The sequence below is a fragment of the Herpailurus yagouaroundi genome, unplaced genomic scaffold (assembly GCF_014898765.1).
Source record: "Herpailurus yagouaroundi ecotype Mexico unplaced genomic scaffold, PumYag 222, whole genome shotgun sequence".
In the NCBI taxonomy this organism is placed as follows: Eukaryota; Metazoa; Chordata; class Mammalia; order Carnivora; family Felidae; genus Herpailurus; species Herpailurus yagouaroundi.
The window spans coordinates 16931098-16953264 of NW_024412453.1; the positions used below are offsets into that span (position 1 = coordinate 16931098).

General features: G+C 47.8%; 1 protein-coding gene and 2 long non-coding RNA genes across 8 annotated transcripts; 2 read left to right on the top strand and 1 right to left on the bottom strand.

The window, feature by feature from the left end:
* The first annotated feature begins 161 nt into the window (after positions 1-161).
* LOC121019614 (uncharacterized) lies at positions 162-4299 on the top strand. Its single transcript, XR_005785712.1, has 2 exons — positions 162-587; positions 4013-4299. It is a non-coding gene; the product is annotated as an uncharacterized LOC121019614 (long non-coding RNA).
* A 1226-nt stretch (positions 4300-5525) lies between these two features.
* Positions 5526-6829, bottom strand: LOC121019615 (uncharacterized). The gene is made up of 2 exons (XR_005785713.1): positions 6765-6829; positions 5526-6162 (listed from the first exon to the last, which is right to left on the bottom strand). It is a non-coding gene; the product is annotated as an uncharacterized LOC121019615 (long non-coding RNA).
* Positions 6830-6852: 23 nt separating this feature from the next.
* ZNF597 (zinc finger protein 597) lies at positions 6853-20825 on the top strand. 6 transcript variants are annotated; one of them, XM_040459192.1, is made up of 4 exons: positions 6853-7105; positions 7293-7389; positions 8139-8265; positions 10105-15192. In XM_040459192.1, the coding sequence occupies exons 1-4, from the start codon at positions 6945-6947 to the stop codon at positions 11184-11186; spliced, it is 1467 nt and encodes a 488-aa protein (XP_040315126.1). In that variant the 5' UTR covers positions 6853-6944; the 3' UTR covers positions 11187-15192. The 6 variants fall into 6 exon arrangements, 5 of the variants coding, with proteins under 5 accessions (XP_040315126.1, XP_040315129.1, XP_040315130.1 ...); XM_040459195.1 differs by having other exon boundaries at positions 10470-10552; XM_040459193.1 differs by having other exon boundaries at positions 6989-7142.
* The last annotated feature ends 1342 nt before the right edge of the window (positions 20826-22167 follow it).

A 22167-nucleotide genomic window follows, 5' to 3' on the forward strand; every position in this document is an offset into this window, starting at 1 on the left:
CCCGGCCGGCGACGCAGGCCGGAAGCCCATTGGTCACCGGCCCCCACGTGGGGGCGCCTCCGCCCGACGCCGCAGCTGCCCGAAGCCGCCGCCGCCATCTTAGGAGCTGGCAGCCTTCCCGTGAGGCCCGGCGGCCGGCGCAGGCGCAGACGAGCCGGATTCCGACCGGGGCGCCTGAGTTGGCTGGAATGGGGCAACGCGGGTGGGAGCCCACCGGCTCGGACCTTTTAGGGCCGACTGAACACCCCGCGCGCACATACCCGGGCTCCGGAGACCAGGATTGCCCTCTGCCCTGCAGTCCTGGGCTAACGCTCCCCTCGGCTGGGCTTGGGGCTCGGGCTTTTCCGCGTCGAGCCGGGGGAAGCGTGGGTGACGACCCGGCCGGCGGGCAGCAGCTTCCTGCCGGGCGACACGGCCTGCAGCCAGTCCGTCTCTTCACAAAGGTTGTTGTTGAGAACTGTCGCCGTGCCAATGGGCAGGGGTCGGTCGCACACAAGGGACCGGAGGCTCTGTATCACAAGATCGAACTCAAGTTCTATTCCTAGGGAACCCGTGCCGAGCAAAATCTTACAGTAATTTTAAGTCAGGTATTTATTCTTTGCCTTCAAGTAAAAATGGTCCACATAGCCAAAGGATGAAATAAGAAGGATGTGCTTAAAGCCAAAGGCTAAAATGATTCACCCTAAAAGAATTTAATTTATATCCAAATGAATAAACGTTATGACAGATTAAAAGTCTAAATAAAAGTAACACTATCTTAGAAAAAAGTTAAAAGCATATTCTTTTAACATTTTGAAAAGCAAAAGGTATCTAAAGTTTTAAACGTAATTGGTATAAATAGATCAAGAGTAGTAGAACAATGCAATGTAAAACAACAAGGAATAATCCGTTGTTGACATAATATGCGTAGTGTCTGGTAGAATCTTGACTTATGTAAAGCAACCTTATATTTCCTTTTTTTAACGTTTATTTATTTTTGAGACAAAGCGCGAGCAGGGGAAAGGCAGAGAGAGAGAGACACAGAATCTGAGGCTCCAGGCTCTGGAGCCTCTCAGATGCTCCAGGCTCTGAGCTGACAGCACAGAGCCTGAGGCCGGGCTCAAACTCACAAGCCACGAGATCATGAGATCACGACCCGTGCCAAAGTTGGATGCTTAACCCAGGCGCCCCTAAAAACACTCTCTAAACACAAATGAGAAAGTAACTATTTTCCTAAGGCTTACTATTTGCCAAACACTGTGCTAAGCTTCTAACACAGGATCTTTTTTATTCTCGGGACAAGGATACCACCTATTGCTACAAGGGTTATGCAAGGTAGTTGTCCTCTGAACAAAAACATTCCACCCTCCAGTTGGTCCCTAATTGGTTTAATGATTTAAGCTCGGCCCCTTCTCTCCTGGCTCAGTGATTTGGGTAGTGTGGTTATCTGTCTCCTCTAGTTCTGTTTCACCAGGAGCGGTTATCTGTCTGAGAATCCAGTCTGTTCTCCCTTGGGCTGCAAGGCCTCTTCGGGTGTACTGTTTTCTCTTCCCTCCGCGTGGCTCTTTTCACCCCCTGGCCATGGATCAAGCGGAGAGATTTCTAGAGGCACTACCCTTGAGGAGAGCCAGCTACTCCTGTAGATTAGCCACATTCCAAGCTGCCAAGCACAGGCAGTAATCCAGGGAGTACATGAAGGGAAACCCTCAATTCCTGCTTCCTCTGCTCCAGAACTCTTTTCCAGCCTTGGAGATAGGAGGCAATCAGGCTTCTCTGGGCCAGAGTGAGCAGCAAAGTACCATCTACATGGGCTGGCTCTGCCCTCCCCGAGCCCTGGCTTCATCACTCTAATTTTGGAAGTAATACATACTTACTGTTCTATGAATCTCCAAGGTCAAGGTCTCTCCAGAAATCAAGGCATTTAAATTTTCACCTCTCCCCTCTGGTCCCCAGGCTGTCATCTGGCCCATAGAGGAACAAAGTTGGGTATTACTCTCTTACACCAATCCTGAGTGATACTACCTACGTAGGGCCTTATTTGCTACTCAAATGGACTAGGGTTGGGGAGGAGGATAGCAGAGGCCGGCGATCAGGTTTCCCCAGCAATACACACACATTCAGGTTATAAACAGTATTACTATTGCAACTAACAACTTTGTACAGAAACATGCACACACTGCAGATTATTCCTTTTCTTTATTATTGTTTTTGTTGAGAGAGAGAGAGAGAGAGAATGAGCCAGAGAGAGGGGCAGAGAGAGAGAGAGAGAGAGAGAGTGAATCCCAAGCCCACTCCATGCTCAGTGCAGAACTCGACATGTGGCTCCATCCCCTGACCCTAGGATCATGACCAGAGCCAAAATCAAGAATCAAATGCTCAACTAACTGAGCCACCCAGGTGCCCCATTTTATTTCTTTAGGAAAAATTCCTAGAACATTGGTTAAAATTATTTTTTTTAAGTTTATGTATTTATTTTGAGAGAGACAGAGACAGTGCAAGTGGGGAAGGGGCAGAGAGAAAGAAGGAGACAGAGAATCCCAAGCAGGCTTCACATTCGCAGTGGGGCTTGAACCCACAAAACTGTTGAGATCGTGACCTGAGCTGAAACCAAGAGTCAGACGCTTAACTGATTGAGCCACCCAGGCACCCCAAACTTATTTTTAATTGGCCACATTTCAATTGGAAACAAACTCCTGCCAGAACAGTTTTACTGGTTTATTCTGACACCAAGCCTGAGAACGCTCCTGTCCCACACAGCGTCACCAACATGGGGTATTATCATTCCTTACCTCTCTGCATCTGAGTGATAAGATCTCATTTTACTGTGTATTTCTTAGTAGGTGTGATCACTTTCTCCTATTTTTATTAACCATTTATATCTCTTTATCTGATTTTCACTAATGTGTCCAACATGTGGTTTTGGTTTTGGTTTAACAGGGGGATGGGCGATCTTCTGACATAAAACGTTTGTTTGAGACGTATGCATGCCATGCCCATGGTACATTCTCAGAAGCACACACCGAAGGAGATATGGTGACAAGTAGGTTTCCCTCTCTCTGACTCTGAGTGCCAGGGTCTCGTTCTCCATTTATATCATCGGTGTACCCTAAGACTGGGATTACAGCTCGGATTCACAAAGACTGAGGCTGAAGCCAAATGCTGGTCCCCCTGTTCATGGTTAAGGGTCACTGGAGTACTCCTATCCCCACTCCAGACACCAATTCCTCTGTAGTATTCCTGGGAAGCTACGTTGCGAATCAGAACGTTCTTGGTAAACAGGGTATGCAAGAACGGAAACAGAGTCTTAAGGGAGATCTTGTCTAGTGTAGGAATGTTTGCCCCACACGTTCGACGTTCCTTTGTCTGAGCAATGCCAGGGGGTGCCAGACTCTTGCTGACTCTTCTTCCACTTGATTCCACTCTGACTAGACCCCTCTGTAAATACATCCCTTTTCAGACCCTTAAATCAGAACTTGATTAACTTTCCAGGTTTTGCTTGAGGTTACTTTTTTTTTTTTTTGTACAGAAATGTGATTTCATTTCCATTTTCTCAGTGTAATTCTCAAAGTTCAGCCTTAATTCTCCTTCTTCCAAGCTCCCGGGAAACACATCACTACAGGAAGCTCTGTGTGGACTACAACAACGTATCTAATTGCTAAAGAACCAATGTATCATCATCTTATTTAAAAACCTTTTCAGGGGCGCCTGGGTGGCTCAGTTGGTTAAGCGTCCTACTCTTGGTTTCAGTTCAGGTCATGATCTCGTGGTTTCATGAGTTTGGGCCCCATGTTGTGCTCTGTGCTGGCAGCACAGAGCCCGCTTGGGATTCTCTCTCTCCCTGCCCCTCGCCACTTGCGCAGTCTCTGTCTCTCTCAAAATAAATACATAAACTTAAAAAAAAAAACCTTTTCAATTACGAAGCTCATACTTTCTGAGCACTTCTATTATGCTCAGGTGTTGTATGACATAGTATCTCATTTAATCATCCTAATAATGACATGAGGTAGTTATGCTCATTGTTCCTATCTTGCAGGGATGGAAACTGAGGCCTCGAGAGGTTAAATAAGGAATCCAAGATGTTAGAGCTGTTAAGGTGTTGGGAGCAATTTCAACCCACACTGCCCAACTCCAGACTCCTGCCTTAACTGCCGTGCTGATTTTGGAAGAAATGCACACCCACTGGAATAAGAAAAATATAGACGAGCATAAAGAGGAAAAAATTACCCTTGGCTCACCAACCCAAGATGAACACTCAAAATGTGCACGTGTCCTTATCGCTCTCTTCGGTATGTTTTTAATAATGACATTGTCTCACATATAGTTGTGTATCCTGTTTTTATTTTATCTTTTATTTTTATTTTATTTTTGGGAGAGAGAGAGCACGAGTGGGAAAGGGGCAGAGAGAGAGGGAGACACAGAATCTGAAGCAGGCTCCAGGCCCTGCACTATTGGCACAGGACTCGAACTCACAGACGATGAGATCATGACCTGAGCTGAAATTGGACGCTTAACCGCCTGAGCCACCCAGGCGCCCCTGTATCCCTATTTTCAAAAAAATGTTTATTTATTGGGACACCTGGGTGGCTCAGCTGGTTGAGCATTTTGACTTCGGCTCAGGTCATAATCTCATGGTTCGTGAGTTTAAGCCCCACATTGGTCTTGCTGCCATCAGCTCAGAGTCTGCTTCAGATCCTCTGTCCCCCTCTCTCTGCCCCTACCCTGCTTGTGCTCTACCAAAAAAAAAAATTTTTTTATGTTTATTTATTTAATGGGGGGTGGGAGGCTCACGAGCGAGGGAGGGGCAGAGAGAGAAAGGGAGAGAGAGAATCCCAAGCAGGCTCTGCGCTGTCAGTGCAGAGCCAAACACGGGGCTCAGTCCACGAACCGTGACATCATGACCTGAGCTGAAATCAAGAGTCCGACACTTAAGCCACTGAGCCACAGAGCTGCCCCGCAAGCTTTCAAGCTCCCTTCTTGATCTACTTGCATAGTTCTGGTAGTTAGAAGGTCTAGGGAAGATTTTGTTTCCTCTCCCATTTCAGAGGTAGCCCTCTCTCTCTGGTTATTCATTGAGTTAATACCACAATTTCACTTCTGGTCATTGGAAACTGTGCTTATATCTTTGTAATGAGACCAAAGTTCAAAGGAAAGGGCCAGGAGAGCCTCTTACTCTTGGTGAAAGGGCCAGAAATCAAAATCAAGAGAATGTGAGCCCCGAATGAGATATCCCTGATATAAGAATAGCGTTAAATAAAAGCCCAAAGGAAGAGGGGGAAAGACGACCGCTCGAGCACTACCGTGACTCTATGATGAATGTGCTTTGAGTCTAGACCTCCGCGTACCAGGCTGTCAGCTGTTCTTGCACATCCCTGCCTTGACTCCGTCTGGCGAGTAGCCGAGTTTGTCCTTCTCATTCTTCCACCTCTGCTTTGGCAACCTTTCTCCTTCCTCCCGGGACCCCCAGGTACCTCTTTTGTAACCCATTCCCAGAAGGCCTAGCTCTTTGCTGTCCACAGATGTCATTTGAGGCGGACGCTCTTAGTTATCTATTCGACATCTGTTCTACTGCTTTCTCTTTCTTTTCCAACGGAGCCATGATTTTGTGAGGGTCAAAGGCCAGGGGAAGGTGGGTCCTTCCACCAGTGCTAGGCGGTTGATCAAAATCAATTACGATAGCTATAGTCTTTTTGCTCTTGAGAATGACTGGTTTAGGATGGGTAGGTACCTGGTACACTGCACATCTGCATGTATTATGTGGATTCCATTGTCACCTCCGCCAACATGCCAAGAATGGCAGAGGAGAAACATGGAGGCATTGGGACCTTGGTGTCACTGACAAACTGGATTAACCAACCTTTACCTGCCCTACTTTTGAACATAGTTTTCTTGGGTTTTCTGTTACTTGCAACTGAAACCACACTAGCTGATATTCCTCCCATTCCCACTACTTATTTTGTCAATTCCAATGACACTGTTCCGGTAACCATGCAACCATTTCTTGAGGAACCCTTTAGCTACACGCACATGCTTGGCACCAGAATAAGAAAGCATACTGAGACTTATCCAGAATTTTCTATTACTTATTATCTCGATTGTTTTTTCACCTTTGAACATCGACACCTTGTAAACCGACAACTTACTTGAAACCACTCTCTAAGGAGAAGCATCCGGAGCTCTTTGAAGCTGAGAAAAGCAAAGTTGTAATATTAACCAAGGTACCCCAAGCAATCAGTGGCAAAGCGTGGGAAGGAGCTCAATTTTAAATTCCAAATCCCTACACCACGGCACCCAGTCGTCCGTCAAGTGTAAACTATGTGGCGATGGGGCCGGACGAATGTGAGGTATTAGGAGGCATTCGTGTCTCACGCACGAAGCAAGCCTATTGCTCTCTTCCCGCTTGAGGTTCGCTGTGGCTGAGCTTGATCTGGTTCAGCTGGGCTGCAGCCACAGGTCACGAGAAAACATCGCATGCGAGACTACTAACCGGCCGAAGCTGATCTGAACTTTGTCCACGCAGAAGACACCCCTTTTCACTCCACCGCCCCGCATACAACGGACTTGATTGCGCAGGCCGAGACTAGGACGTGCACTCCTGGCCACTCCCTCACCTCACCCCGTCCGCACCGACGTTTCGGATCCACAGGGGACACTGCCGCTCGAACCCACATTTCAGGGCCGACAGTCTTTCGGGTTCTGGAGTCTCCCGGTCTTGCTTTCTTTATTCCCTGAAACGTTACGTCGCTCTGGGATCACCTTATCTCTTCACACCCTACCTATTCACTTACCTGCCTGCAGGTAAGCGGGCAGGAGCTCACCCCGGAGACCCAGGAAGCGGATCCGGAAATACTTGCTTCGAGAGATGGATGAAAAACCACATTTCCCAGCACGCTCCGTGAGAGAGCTGTCCTCCCTTAGCGGGCTCGATTGGTCAACACACGAGAAGGACTGCCCCTTCGGAGGCAGCGATGGCCAATCACAGGGCAGAGTTTCGAAAACGCAAGGGGGCGTGCCGTTTCCGGAGGCTTTCCCGGCAGCTCCCACGTAAAGGAGCGTGGGAATCTAGCAGTGCCTCGGGCTCTAGGTCTGGAGAGTCTGTGGGGCGTCGGCCTCTGCTCCTTCTCTCCGGGTACGGGAGATTGCCTAGGATCGTTAGTCTCACAGCGGTAGGTGGCACCTGGCCGGCCCGGGATCGGCCCCTCCGAGGCTGAGCCACGAAGAGCGGTCGGCTCAGGTTTTAAAGGGGTTGGAAAAGCGAGGGAGCCTTGGGAGTGCAGGCAATTGGCCCCTCTGGGGGTTATTCTCTCTCCTCCCAGATCTGTCCCGAAGTCAGTGTGTCGACTTGAGGAAGGCATTCCCCTCCCCCACCCCCACCCCGAGATGGAGTCCACGCTCCCGACAACCGGGGCCCAGGTAAGACTAGGTCCCTTCTCGGGGTCCCCGTTCCTCTCGATATTTTCCAGCCTCTACCTGTCCTTTGGAAGAGGGTTAGGAACGCCCCTTTCTGTGGGAGGGCTCCTCATCCCCCAAAAGCCCTTTGACCAAGCTGTCTTTGTTCCTAGACCAGGCGCTTGGGAGAAATGGCTCCTCAAAATCTTTCTGAACCGCCAACTGGGAGCAGGGCCCATTGGTAAAGGCTATGAGTATCTCAAAATGTCTTTCTGGAATGTTGCTCCAACTGAAGATTTCTAGGGTCACCCCACACCTTTTGAATAAATACAGAAACAAACACAACAAACAAAACCCCAGGTGATTCTTAATCACATCGAGGCTCTATTGGTTTATAACACTGGTAAACTGAACGAAGGAGGACAAGGCCTGGATGTGATTCTAAAGAGAGCTTAGCAGTGAGTGTCATGTGGAAGGAGAGAGACTAGCAAGGAGTAGAAGTCTCTTCTAGAACTTCTCACAGTTCACCGTCTTGGTCCTTATACCACTGCCTCAAAAATTATGTCTATTTTCACTCCTTTGCGATTTACACCACTCTTCCCCGCCGGGCCCGCCCCCCTGGAACCCAGTTATACATCATCAGCACTCAGGAACCTTTGACACCAAGCCCGTTTCTTCCTTGGTCTGATGTTTCTAGCTCTTCCCCACCTACACTGAGTGAGGGGGTGGCCTTGGGGCCTTTTGTCCTGAGATGGGCTCTAATGTTGTTTCAGGGACCGATGCTGTTTGAGGATCTGGCTGTGTTTTTTTCTCAAGAGGAGTGTGTGTGTCTGCACTCTGTCCAGAGGTCCCTCAGCAGAGACACTACACAGGAGTGTTTCGAGGAGATGGCCTTGATGGGTAAGGCAGTTATTTTTCCTGCATTTTGGAACTTTGGTCAGTTCTAGGAGCAGGATTTCCTGTCTCGTTGACATGTTGGTATGGGGCAGTGGGACCTATCTGGGTGATCTATGTGGATATGATAAGAACTTGCATGACAGAACTTTGCGGTTTTCAAAGGATGAGTTGATCTCTTAAGACAGAAAATCCAATCTAGTACAGTGACTATGGTTTTGCATGAAACCTGGCAGTACCTACTAATCTTCCCAAATATTTGTTATAGTCAGTTTACAGTTTTACTTGCAAAACCTCATGAGTGTAGGTTACTATCATTTGTTAAAGATTCAAAATTAATTTACTCTTAAAGGGGTGCTATGCCTTTTTCACCTAAGGGGAACTGTATGCAGAAATGTTCCCATGCCGGAGTGGTGTTTGTCTCTGACTAGGATTGACTCTTAGAACTATATCGTATCAGAGTTACAGGTATTCTAACATTCTTTCTATTTTTACCATCTGTGTCATTTCTAGATCTGTTTCTGTTAATTGATTGTGCTCCTACTTATGGGTCATAGTTTTCTGCTTCTTTACCTGTCTAATAACTTTTGTTTGGATGCTGGACATTGTCAGTTTCATGTTGTTGGATGTTGGCTTTTGTTGTACTTTTTAAAGTATTTTTGGACTTTGCATTTAAGTTATTTGAGATCAGTGTGATCCTTTCAGGGCTTGCTTTTTGCTTTGTTGGGGTGTATTCAGAGCAGCCTTTAGTCTAGGGCTGATCTGACCTGCTGCTCAGGCAGTCTTTCTGAGGATACTGCCCAATGCCTTGTGTGTTCCACTTTGGCTGGTGGAGAACATGAACTATTGAACTATTGTGTGAACTCTGAAGCTTGTTCTATCCCTTTTTGATGATTCTTTTTCCAGTCTGGGGTAGTTTTCTCACATGCACTTAAAGACTAATACTCAGCCAAAGTCTTAAGGGGACCCTATCCAGATGCCCAGAGCTCTGCCTGGGCACCTGTCTCGTCCCCAGTATTTTGCTGTCAAATCCTAGCCATCTTGGCATCCCTGAATTTGGTCTCCTCGAGTCAGTAAAACCATTGGGTATCATTTGAATTCCTACACTGCACTGCAACCCAGAAACCCTTTCTGGGCAGGGCACTGGGACAATCATAGGGCTGTTTCTCCAGAAGGACAGACTCTTTTTGTATTGACATGTTGGCTTTATAAATTAAGAATATTTGGACAGATGTTAAAAAGGAATGCTTTTTGGCAGGCCCAGGGTTTGTTAGCGATCCTAGGAGCGAGACTGGTTCTTATTTGGCTGCTGCATGCATGGCAGCTCTACATTGATCTTTCCTCGGGGAGGTAAAGAAATTTTGAAGAACTCTCCTAGTGACAATAAAACTATTTGTAATAAGCACAGTGTTTCTCTGCTAGGTAGAAAAATCCTTACTTGCTCTCTCTTTTTCTCTCTTCAAAATGAACCCCAGTCTCTCTTCCAGTTGTGGTTGCTCAGCTGTCACTTGAGATCACATAAATGATGAAAAGTTCTGGAGACATAGGAGACTAACTGGAAACCCCCTGTAGGCAGTGTGTACCAAGAGTGCCCTTAGTTCCTATCCCACTGGACCCTGACTTAGTTACAGCTCTTTTCTCCTTCCACCCCTCACAGGCTCACCTACCACCAGATCCTTGGGGAAGCCAGTAGAGCCTGCTGGCCTGGTTTTGTACAGTGTATCAGTGTCTGGGTTCTAGGATAAGCCGTCTTACAGTTTCTCGGTCCTCTGTGTAACTAGCTTCTTTCCCAGTACCACCTGAGGGTGCTGTCTATGTTTTGCTTTCTTTTGTTTTTATCTGCAGGAGGGAAAGGCAAGACTGAGATTACTCAGCAGTTAAATCTAGACTCTATGGGAGTTGAGGAACTGGCCCCAGAAAACTCCTCCATTGCTGTGCCCCTTGTCTATTACCCAGAAAAATCTTCTGAGACTGGAGGTGGAGACCCTGAAAGGAAAGTATCAGGTGGAACTCCTGCTTGCAAGAAAAGGTTCATAAGCCTATTAGTTACCATCGAAAACCATACCCCATTAATAGACCCACCTCAGTGTCTAGAAACTACAGCACTTTCTGAAATTCTTGAATTTTCTGGGGAAGAAGCCAAAAATTTGTATAAGTGTCCTGAATGTGACCAAGGCTTCAGTGATAATTCATACCTTGTCTTGCATCAGAAAACTCATTCAGGAGAGAAGAAGTATAAACGTGGTGACTGTGGCAAGATTTTCAATCACAGAGCTAACCTGAGGACACACAGGAGAAGCCACGCTGGCGAGAAGCCTTATAAGTGTGCTGAGTGTGGCAGCAGCTTCCGCCAGCACTCACATCTGTCTCGGCACATGAATAGCCACGTAAAGGAGACGCCCCACACATGTGGCATCTGTGGGAGAGGTTCTTTGTGGCCCCCAGGGTTGGCACAGCATCAGAAAACCCACGCTGCCAAAAAAGCCTGTGAATGTACCGACTGTTGTAAAGGTTTCGGTCAAAAGACAAATCTTGCTTTGCGTGAGGAAACGCACACATCAGCCACCCAGTACCCGTGCACTCAGTGTGTGAAGTGCTTTGGACAGCCCTCACACTCTGTCCTCCCCGAGCAGGGCCACGAGGATGACTGTGAGGACGACGCCGAACACTGCGGTGACTGCAGAGAAAATTTGCTTTTGTTCTCAAAATTCAAACCCTTAAAATGTCCTGAGTGCGCAGTGACCTTCCTCCGTGTCTCTGAGCTTATTTCCCATCAGAGCATTCACAGAGGGGAAAAGCCCCATAAATGTAAAACATGTACAAAGAGCTTTATTTTGGACTCAGAGCTCGCATGCCACCAGAAGAGCCACACAGGAGAGGAGCCTTTTAAACGTACCACGTGTGGGAAAAAGTTTCAGGTTGAATAGACATCTCGTTATTCATCAGCAAACCCATAAGAAAACCACCATGTAAATATAGCCAGTTTGCATTCCTACTCTGCTTTTCCAGTGTCTGTACTGAAAACCAGGGAGGAGTTGTCCTTTATATGCCAGACACGTGACACACATTCCGTGCCCTGCACCCCAACCTTGCTTTGGGCACTGTGATTTCTACTTTATAACTGAGGAAGCATAATCATTGTCACAGCCAGTGAATAAAGCCAGGATTCAGTAACTCACTCACTGTTCAGATACCATTAGGATGAGCCAGATAATGATACAGAACTTTTTTTAAATTCAGTTTTCATTAAACTGAAAGTTTTGCTGGAGTTGTTTTAATTTTGTTACATGGTTTGTAAGTTAACTTCTGGAAGGAGAAGAATTTTGTTTTATTTTTTGCCAGTTCTGCAGATCTCGTATCTAGGAAAGTAATGCATCTCTGTGTTATGCTTTTTTTGACTATAACTATCTGAATGTAACATTTGTTCTGAGAGCCGATATTTCACTTGCTAGTTTCTGAAGTGGTTTGGAAGCTTGTATTTCTGGTGTGGAAAGTTCCCAAATGGGTGGACAGGTTGGTGTTATGATGCCGATTAGTATCTTTGGAGTTCCCATTCTGAGATCTGATGCCACTGGCCTTTCTGACTCATTTGCAAGGAATTTTGACAGTCTGACTGTAGCCCTTTCTGGTGCCTGGACTTGAGTGAAAGTTACTTGCTTCCCTTTGAAAGGATTTACCTGTAAGTCTCTACCAAAGCACATTACCTGCCTTTCTATGAGTAATAGTAACTGGTGTTTAGTGAACCTGGTATATTATCTAATTTAATCTGCAGGATAAATCTGACAGAGAAAGGGCTATCCTTGTTTCATAAATGAGGAAACTGAAGCCCACAGAGGGTAAAGTCAAAGTCAGTACGTTGCCCAAGACGAAAATAGCAATGTACTGAAGCCGGCATTTAACCTTGGGTCCCTCTGACGGTAAAGGTTGTGCATTCTTCAATTTTGTTGTGTGTTGGCTTTGTGTTGGGGCCGCAAGCCACCAGGGAGGCCGAGCTGGGTGGATGAGAGCGGTCATCATGGAGGCTACCCCGTGCACATGCATCCTAGAACCCCTCCACTGCCCTGTGCTTTATCCCAAGCCTGACTTACATGTATGGTTATAAAGCAAAAGAAAGATTCCCCAAGACTTCCAGTTCAAATTCCCATCCCTGTGACCAGATCAGAGACTGCAGACTCTACAGAGTACAGTCCTTATGGTTTTAGTTGGGTTTTGGTTTAAAAAACAAAATGCCCTCTTCATCTCCAAAGAAAAATACATACAGAAAACGCTTAAGAGTTTCACCAAACTACCTGACACCACGTAAGTCTTTAGATACTGCCGTTACATATAAATATTGGAGCAAGATACTCTTAAATGGGTTGGTCATTCATGTTAAAGAATCAGGGAATCTTGTAAAGATACATTCATACACGATTTCTCTTTAAAGAAAAACTGTGTACCTATCAGCAAAGCTGTTTTTAAATGGACTTTCGATCAGGATGTGAGAATGGTCTTACTCTACTTAAACAGTATAGAAGTATGGCATTGACTAAAATGGGGTTGTCACTGGGAAACCGCATGAGCAATAGTACGCCTCTTTAGGCAAGTAGTACTTGGAAGATGTGGTTTTTCTACAGGACAGCAGGTTGAGAACTGAATATACAAAATGATGGAGGCTGCTGCTCTAAGCTCTTAACACTGTGCAGAGGCAAGAAACTATTCCTGGGGAGTAAGGGAAATGGAGACCCCAACCCAGCTCACTCCTAACTCCCTTTTTGTTGGTCTTGTTTCTTGTTGGCAGCTCCACAGTTGAGACCCTGTGATCTGAATGTCAGGGTCACGTTTTGACTCTCTGTTTTGGATGTCTCCGCTCAATACGAGACACCAGTCTGCTGGGGCTTTCGGATCTTAAATTAAAAAGTGAAGTTATCTGCAGGGTTTTCTTCAGCAAGTCTCTGGGGAGCTTAGAATTGTGTAGAAAGATGGTCTCTAGTTGGATTTCTTATCAGCCAACTTTGGGATGTACTTTGCTAAACACCAGAAAGTAATATCTGCCAGCTCCCCTGCTTCCGCCCTTGGTGGGAGCATTATCACGTATTAGGGGCTCTCCTGTTTCAGCCGAATGAACAGGGTTGCAGGGTGGGGAATGAAACTGGGAAAGAAGCCCCTGCTTGCAGAGTTGCTGCAGAAAGAAGTAGGGAAGCCTATCTTAGAAGGCACTTGTGCAGAAAGGGGCTGACATAGGACATGGAAGCTGTCATCCTTCCCTTTGCTCCTAAGACAGTATGGGGGAGGGTAAGCCTTTATGCTGTGAGTGCTGTTCTGCACCTCACTGGGGGAAGTCACCTTTCCAGATGAGGCTTCCTTCACAATTAAATTCAGGTTTTACATTTTTCTTTATTCTCTAGATTTTGTAAGATTATGTCAAGCCTCCATAATTGATAAGAAAAATAGCATTTTTATAAAGACATTAACATACACAGAAGTGTAATTAAAATGCCTTTGTGGTGTAGTAACCATTGCTAACGACCAGTATGTAGAAAAAAAAAAAAAATGAAAAACCAGTGTGAGTGTCAGTTACTGTGAAAGAGGCATATTTTCAGTTGTTGCCTTATTGTGCATTTGCACGTAAACACACTCGCTGGATGTAATTCAAGCTGCTCTGAGCCCAGAGAGTTGGAAGAAAGGGTGAGTTCACCAATGAAATCCATGCTGTTTTTATGATGATGGCTTTTTTACCCTTCTGTTTACAGTGTCAACTGATGGAGATAGATTTCGCAGTTTGTCATGAAGTCAGAGATATTAGCCAACTATTTTAGTATTGACAAATACTGGATAAAATGATATATGCGGGAGTTTATCGTTAGGAGTGGTTGGTTCACTACCTTTTGCAGCATGGATGTTGACATACTATGCAGGGTGAGAACTGGGTACGAAGAAATTGACTTTTGAACAAATTTGATTTCTGTTGATGGGTAAAAAAAATGTGTATCAAACATGTCTTTAATGTGATTGCCTGAATATCATGGCGCATTAACAGCCATCATTGCTACAGACAGCATTATTCCAGTAGAATTCAGATGTCCAGTTTATATTTTATAACTAAAGAAATGGTGGAATTTAGTTGTTAATCCCAAAGGAGTTGGACTCAAAATAGTTCTGTTTAGGGCTTCATTACAGTAGTTAATAGGCTATTCACATCTCCCCATTTAACACAGAAAGTGACTAACCCAGTATAAAGGGAGTTACAACCAAAAACAAGTTACATTTCACAGTAAATGGTGTTTTGAGTCTTTGACTTCTGAAATTCCATGTAATTACGTGGCATTGTTCTGATGACTGCAGCGTGTTATACGGTCTAATACCCCAGATTTTGCTTAATCTGCCAGTACTGCACATGTGTACAAAGTAGATTATAGTTTATCTAAATAGTCTATTTTGAATTGTTCATTAAACTTGTTGTCTTTATAGGATTTCAGTAGTAAAGTGTTTTTGCTTTGGCCATCTGTTTAAAAAGTAAAAGTAACTAAATGGTCTTATTTGAAGTATGCCTACTCATCTGTTTTCGTTTTGTAGACTGAGAGAACTAATATCAGGATGATCACTACCCATCTTTTCACCGCCCATCTGACTACAGGTTTTTTGTCTTTTAGTTTTCAACATCCCTCCTTGCATTAACACTCTCGGGGGCGGGGGTGGGGGGGTGGGGGGGTGGAGGTAGTATAACATATACGTACATTTGTATAACCCTGAGAAAATGCTGCAATCTCTAGTTCCTCTGAATACCTCAGAAGTATGTTTGTTGTGTGCACTTGTACTGTCTAATGTTTTGATTTTACAGATTTTGGTATATTCTCATCACTCTTAGCTCCAGAATGCACGCTGTCACTAGACTGTGATTGTCTATCTGACACGCGATTTGGCATCTAATAAATGCTATTCTTGATGATGCAATGAAGTGAACTTTTTCTTTTACACTGCAGTGGTTTTACATGGCAGCGAATTTTGAAAACTGGCGGGATTGTGGTTTGGAGTGTGAACGAGTGACTTCGAGCCACGTAATAATGGAGGTAAAAATCGTAAAGAAAAATTCCAGCGCGAACCGTGGGACCGCCCTGGACTTCGATGTCCCCTCCCGCCGCGGCGGTCCGGAGTCCGGCACCTCCGACCGCGCAACCAGGGGAGTGCCCTCGTGCTGCCCGCCCAGCGCCGGGGGTACCAGCCGCCCTCGCGCGGTTCGGCTCCCAGGGCCTCTGCGCGTTCCAGGAGCGCAGGCCGGCGGGAATGCCAGCGAGATGAGACGCGCTAGAGCGGCCCGCCGGGCTGGGAACAGGAAGTCGCGCGCTCACTTCCGGTGCCCTCTTCGGGTGGCGCGGCTGCGCGCTCCCGGGGCGGCCGTGGCGCGAATTGTGGCGGTTATCAGCCGGCTGTCCTGGCGGGGCCCCTGACCCACCCCCGTAACTCCACCGCGGGGTGGTCTTCGCAGAAATTGGGCCGCGGCCCGGGAGAGTTTGCTACGGGTCCCTCAGGTCTTGCCCTCCGCGCCACGGGTGTGACTGTCTGGGACCGAACGATTCTCTGCCCCGCGACTCCAGGCACCGACCGCCCCGAGGGCAGGAGGAGCCCGTGCTACCTCCCCGGCCCGAGCCCTGCTTTGACAGTGCGAAACCGCGGGCACGCCTTGCTCGCGGGCCTTTGGCTTGTAGGAAGGGACGTTTTGTGCTTCTCTCTAGACCCGGCGCCAGTCTCCGTCTGCTTTCTGTGTGCCCCGCAGCCGAATTCTAACGTGCTTCTGTTACTTAGAGTATCCTGGGCTCACCTGACTCCGGGGCCCCCCCCCCCCCCCGCCGCCAAGCGAGCTTCTCCACTCCTATGACTGCGAAGACGTCGCTTTATGTGTAGCCCAGATTTCTTCTCTCCCTGCGCTCCAGATCCCTATATTCACGTGTCTGTGAGACATCTTCCTTTGGATGTCTCCGACACATCAAAGCACATGCCTTACCCTGAACTCAGGCTTTTTAGTCCTTGATCTGTTTGCCTCCAGTATGTGGCGCCGCACACACACAATTGCTCACACTACCAACACACTCCCTTTCTCCACTCGCGCATTCCATCATCAAGTTCTGGGGATTCTACCTCAGAATTGTCTCTCAGACCTGACTGATTCTCTGTGTTTCCACTGGCTCCACCTTTAACTACTGGCTGAGGTCGACGGAAATAGCCCTCTGACCTCTCACATCACTGGGTCTCTGCCAGCACAGCCAACACCTCCGATCATGTCACCATCCAACTTGACATCTAGATCCACTGGCTTCTCATCGTCCTTAGGGTAACATCCAAAATAGTCAATGCAACCTTCCTAACCATTACTGCCCTGCCAACTGCAGCCACTTTCTTTATTCTCTCTCTCTCTCTCTCTCTCTCTCTCTCTCTCTCTCTCTCTCCAACTGCACTTTCAGTTCAAATACACCAAGCTCTACTTCTTAAGAATTCTTAACACACTTTTTCTTTTAGCAGTAACCACCCCCCATCCCTACCTACCATTACCAAATTGAATAGTAATTATATATCGGATGTTTTAATGTCTGTGGGGGCAGGGACCAGACACATGGCAAGTGCTTAAAATTGTGCATAAAGAAGGACATTTCTGTGGCTCTGCTACTTTTACACTGTTGATAACAGCTACAAGACTGACTGGAAGAAAGTGGTGTTGTCAGTTCAAGTAGGCAGGAGGTTTAACAGTGGCCGAGAAAAGCTGTAAGGAATTTAGCAAAAAGCTTACTAAGCTAGTTCTCAGGATAAAATGTTAAAGATGTTCTATTGCCTGGCAAGAATAATTCAGCAAAGATGCACAACTGCTACAAGCCACATTTGAAGGAAGTGAGGTAAATGTGGTTTGAATTTCAAATAGAATTGTGTTCGGCACAAACAGAGAGGGAAACACGAAAGAGCTGGGTCTGTGTCCTACTGCCTTGAACCTTTCGGGACTAAAGCCTTAGTGATTAAAATAGCTCAGATCACAGGCACAGAGGGATCCGGCCGATGACATTTCATTTCCTGTACCGTTCCCATCCTGGAAGAGCCCCTGAGTTGGGGAGGAGTAAGCACCCAAGTTGGCAGGCAGAATGGTCCTACACTTGCAGGCTAGACTGCCCAGGAAATTACCAGAAGGGGAACTGCTGTCACCCTGACAACCCTGGAACAAAAAGGAACTTGGCCAGCAGTTCCACATTCCTCTTAGAAGTTAAGTTTCACTTGACTGAACTGGCTCATGAGCCCATCCCTGGACCAACCACTGTGGCTGGGAGGAGGGAGCACACTGGCCAGGCCTGGTTCTCATGCACTCTCCTGGAGCTGTGGTTGGGGTCAGCCCCACCAGTATCCCATGTCCAAAGTGGGAGAGAAGAGGTGACTCCAAAGGATACCAGGATACTGTAGGAAGAAGAGAGGCTGGGGGCTGGGGTCAAAAATAACAGGCAAGTCAGAGTAGACAGACAGGCAATTGGAGTAGTGATGAAAACGGCCAACACTAACCAAAGACTCGTTCTGTGCCTGGTCCTCCGATGCTAAGCACTTTTCCTAGATTATTTCACCATTGTTATGTACATTTTCCGCATGCAGAAAACAGGGCCGGATTGTAGGGTGTGTTATGAAGTAGGAGGAGACAGGAAAGAATTCTCAGGCTCGTTATGGAAGGTTGGAAGGTGTGCTGTTAAAGCCCAGCTACCTATGATTGGTGCAAAATTCAGAAAAAGATTCTCAATCTCCTCGAAGGGGCAGAGAATAATCATGAAGTCTACCTTAAAGTACACCTAAACGTGTGTAACGGTTAAGGGAGATGTTTGAGGTATCTAAGGAATCACTGCCATCAAATGACAGCAGGAGAAAGCTGGGAGAACCTGACCTTCCTCTCTCAGGTAGAGCCTTCCCCAGTCACTTCCCATCACGTGATTCCTGCTCAGTTTTTTTGGTTTTTTTTTTTTTTTTTTTCTAAGTAGTTATAGTTGCAGTTTTACATTTGTTGGTGCAATTACTTGATTCATGTCCGTTTCCACCAATACACTGGGCTTTCTAAGACCGCAGATGGTCTGGGTTCACAACAGTACTTCCAGCACCTCGTGATGCCTGGCGTGTAGAAGGCATTCAATAAGGATTTGTCACAAGAGTGAAGGAGCCTCCAAGACAGTCCTTTAGTTTGAGGCTAACGGTCGGTCCCACGCAAGCACGCGCGTTATGCCTCCCGTCGTGCGCTGGAGGCGGAGCCGTATGGAACTACATTTCCCAGAGGGCTCCGCGGCGGCCAGCCCCGGGAACGAACGACGTACGTCCTGTCGGGGTGCCCCCCCCCCCATTCTCGCCCACTTATGCCGAGGTTGCCCGTGGCAGCTGGGTCCGGCTGGGAAGTGTCGACCGGGGTCGCTCGGCGAAAGGAGACTGCCCGGGCGTCCTAGGGGGCGCTGGGGAAACACCCCTTACGCCAGGCAAATCCCTGGCCCCGCAGAGAAGACACCGCTCCCGGCTCCCCGCTCCGTCTTCTGCGCCACCGCGGGTGAAGGGCCCCCGGTGCCGTGGTGAGGACGGAGGGACGGGGCGGGGCTCGGCGTGACCTGCTTTGTGGGTGCAGATTAGGGCAGGGGGGTGCAGTGGTGTGAGAGAGCAGGGCCTGGAGTAGGCAGGGGTCCTGGAAACGAGGAAGAGGGGGTGGTCTCCAGACAGATTCAGGAGGCAAAAGCAACGATTTCGTGGGGTGAGAGCACAGAGGCAGAGAGGACTTGGACGTTTCTGGGTTGGGAGACTGGGTGGCCGGCAGCTTTGTGGAGAGAAGATGTCTTGCCTCCTCTCGAATCTACGGTTTTTCTAAACTTTCTAGGGAGATAGGTTAATCACAAGTGTGACAGTGCAGCTGTGGTAAACGCTTCAGAGAAGAGGTGTGTCAAGCGACGAGCGGGATTTCGCCAGGCCAGGAAGCTGAGGGAGGACACTGCTGAGAGCCCAACAGTGACTTGGGAGTTTAGTGGTTGGAAACCTCTGGAAAGGGCATAGGGCGGTGCGCTGCTGTCTCTAATGGAGAACCTCAGGCAGGCCTCTGATATGTCAGCTGACTCCCTGCATAGCAAGCTTTTCCTGCTCCAGAGAAACACAGCCAGAAACTGGAGAACCCGGATGCCTGACCACACCCTGCAGAGAGATAAGGTGTGACGTTTCCAGGTCCAGTCCCACCTGGTATGAGACTGTCCCTGGAGCCATGAGATGGCTGCAGACTTGAGTGCCCTGGACCTCCCCATCCCCTAGAACTAGAAAGCCTCCTGATAAAAGATGCCACGTGGGGGTGGGAATCTCACCTGCAGACCCATGATCTTGGTCCCCAAACACTGTTGTCACTGTTGGTCGTGAAACTCTGCCACGAGGAGGTGGCTGGGCCAGGGAGGCTCTTGGTCATCGTTGGGGATTGTGCCATCAGTGGCTAAGGCCAGAGATGCCTCCCAGGGAGCGGATCCTTAAGCTACTGGAGTGCTCGTAACCGTCCTGTCCAAGAGACCCACGTTAGGTTCAGCATGAGCACCCAGAGGGTGACAAGAGGTGGTAATCCTGATGGAGGATTTGCAGAGAGAGCCTAGGAAGCCAGGATGCTGGGTGGGAAGGGCCAGAAGAAGCCTAGAGAGTCTCTCGTGTGATGGCTGATAAGCTCCTCTCCTTGGTGGGGGCGGGGGGTACCCTGAACAGATGTTACCCCTCTGCTTCCTCTTCCCCCCAGAGGTCCTGTCCAAGGCTTCCAACAAGAATCTGCAACATTGAGTTCTGGGGGGGTCACCTTTACTTTGCCAGAACCACACTTTCCAGGTATAGAAGGACAGCTCGGAGGAGAACTGAAAGCTAGACAGCATTTTGTCTAAGCACCTGATTTTCTCACAGGGAAACTGAGGTGTAGGCCTGTTAGAGCTCAGTAACTGGTAGCTGAACACTGGAAACGGAACCAGGGTCTTCAGGCTCTTGGCTCAGTGCCTTTTCCATGGTCCCGAGCCGTCTCCTGGTCAAGTTGTGCTGCAGCAGCATTGCCAGCTGTGTGATCAGCTAACTCCTCGTGAAAAAGGAACTTGTGTGTCTCTCAGAAAGGTATTTGTGAACACACTAAAAGCCAATGGAACTGTATCTACTTTAAAAGGATGTCGCAACGTGGTGAATGCCCTAAAAACCACTGAGCTGTATATACTTTAAAAGGATGAATTTTATAGTATTTGAATTGTATCGCAATGTAAAAAATAACCTTCGTAGTAAAAAAGTTGAAATGTGTATTTTAAAGCTGTAATATATGTTTAAATGCAGTACAGAAAATAACATATCAGAGACATGAAAATGATTTATGTGACCAGCTTAATTATGTGCAGACCTGATGGCAAAGCTGCTTTTGTCTTTTCTGTGCAAAATAGTAGAGTATCTTGTAAGATGAACTGTTAAAACTCAGCATTTGCAATAATCTGTGTGAGTTAGAATTTGCTCAACACTGTAAATCAAAGTGAAAATCAAATAAGCTGGATGTTAATATAAGAATGCAGTTCCCAACAAGATAAATAAACCATAGAAAGATGGGTGTCCTGGTTTAGGCGCTATTTCTTTCCACAGAACTCACCTGTTGCAAACGGAACAGAGGTCCCACAGTTTCACAGAACAGCGTGGGAGGGTTCTCGCTGGGGCGTGGGGGTAGAGTCTGGCCCTGAGTGGAAAATCCAGATGAAAAGGGGTGCACGTGCACATCGGCCTTGGGAGGGGCACTTCCCACTCAGCACCTCAGCCCACTCAGGGTGAGTAGTCCTCTGGGACAGAACTAGACACCCGTCCCCTCCGCCTGCCTCACGAGGTCCCTTGCTGTAGGAGCAAACTTCTCTGTCATAGAACTTCCTTCTCACCTCCGATTTCTTCCTGAGGGCAGGTATCTCATTCCGCTGTCATTGTGACCTCTGATTCCTCCACATCCTGGATCGGACAGCACTCTTGTGCCCTCTTCTAGAACAGAACCCCTTTCCCAGGGAAGTATCTGCTTGGTGCCGTATATGCCTCGGAAGTGAGCATACAGGGGCGTGCTCTCCAGAGGTGTCTCTATCCTTCACCCTGAAAACACCATCCCTGGTGGGCTCCTTCCCCGCATTAGAAGAGTTCAGATGAACAGATGGTTACCAAGCCTTCGTGTGGGGCACTTGAGAGGCTACAGCATGATCCCTCATCCCTGGTCCCCCTCATCGGCCCATCCCTCTCCAGGGTATTCACGGAAGCAACCAGGACTCCAGGGGCAAAGACCTGCATGGCTCGAAATCCAGCATCTTAGAACCGAAGAGCACTGGAGGCATACAACTTGGGTCCTGTCGTTTAAACCTTACTGAGCCAAAGAAACACATTTCAAAGCGGACCCAGAGCCACGACTGGATGTAGGTGTGTCCAAAGCCAAAGTTTATGCACACTTGGTGCTGTGGTCTGAATGTCTGAGGCCCTCCCAAAGTTTGCATGTTGAAATCTGAACCCCCAAATACAACAGTATTAGGACGTGGGGCCTTTGGGAGGTTCGGAGGTTCTGAGGTTCATGAGGGTGGAGCCTCATGAACAGGATTATTGTCCTAAAAGAATCCCCAGAGAGCTCCCTGGCCCCTTCCACCATGTGAGGACACACTGAGGGGAGGGCCGACTGTGAACCAGGAAGAGGGTGATCACTGGAACACGACCTGCAGGTGAGGGCACCCACATCTCCATCCTCCAGCCTCCAGGACAGGGAGAAGTAATGTCTGTTGTGTGTAAGCCACGGGGTCTGGTACTTGGTTGCAGCATCCTGAACAGACCAAAACACGGCTACACCCAAGGGTCTCCCGTCACGCCTTTCTTAAAGTTTTCCAAAAGGTAAGGCAAATGCTTTAAAACTCCTCCTGCGAGCACTGTCTTTGG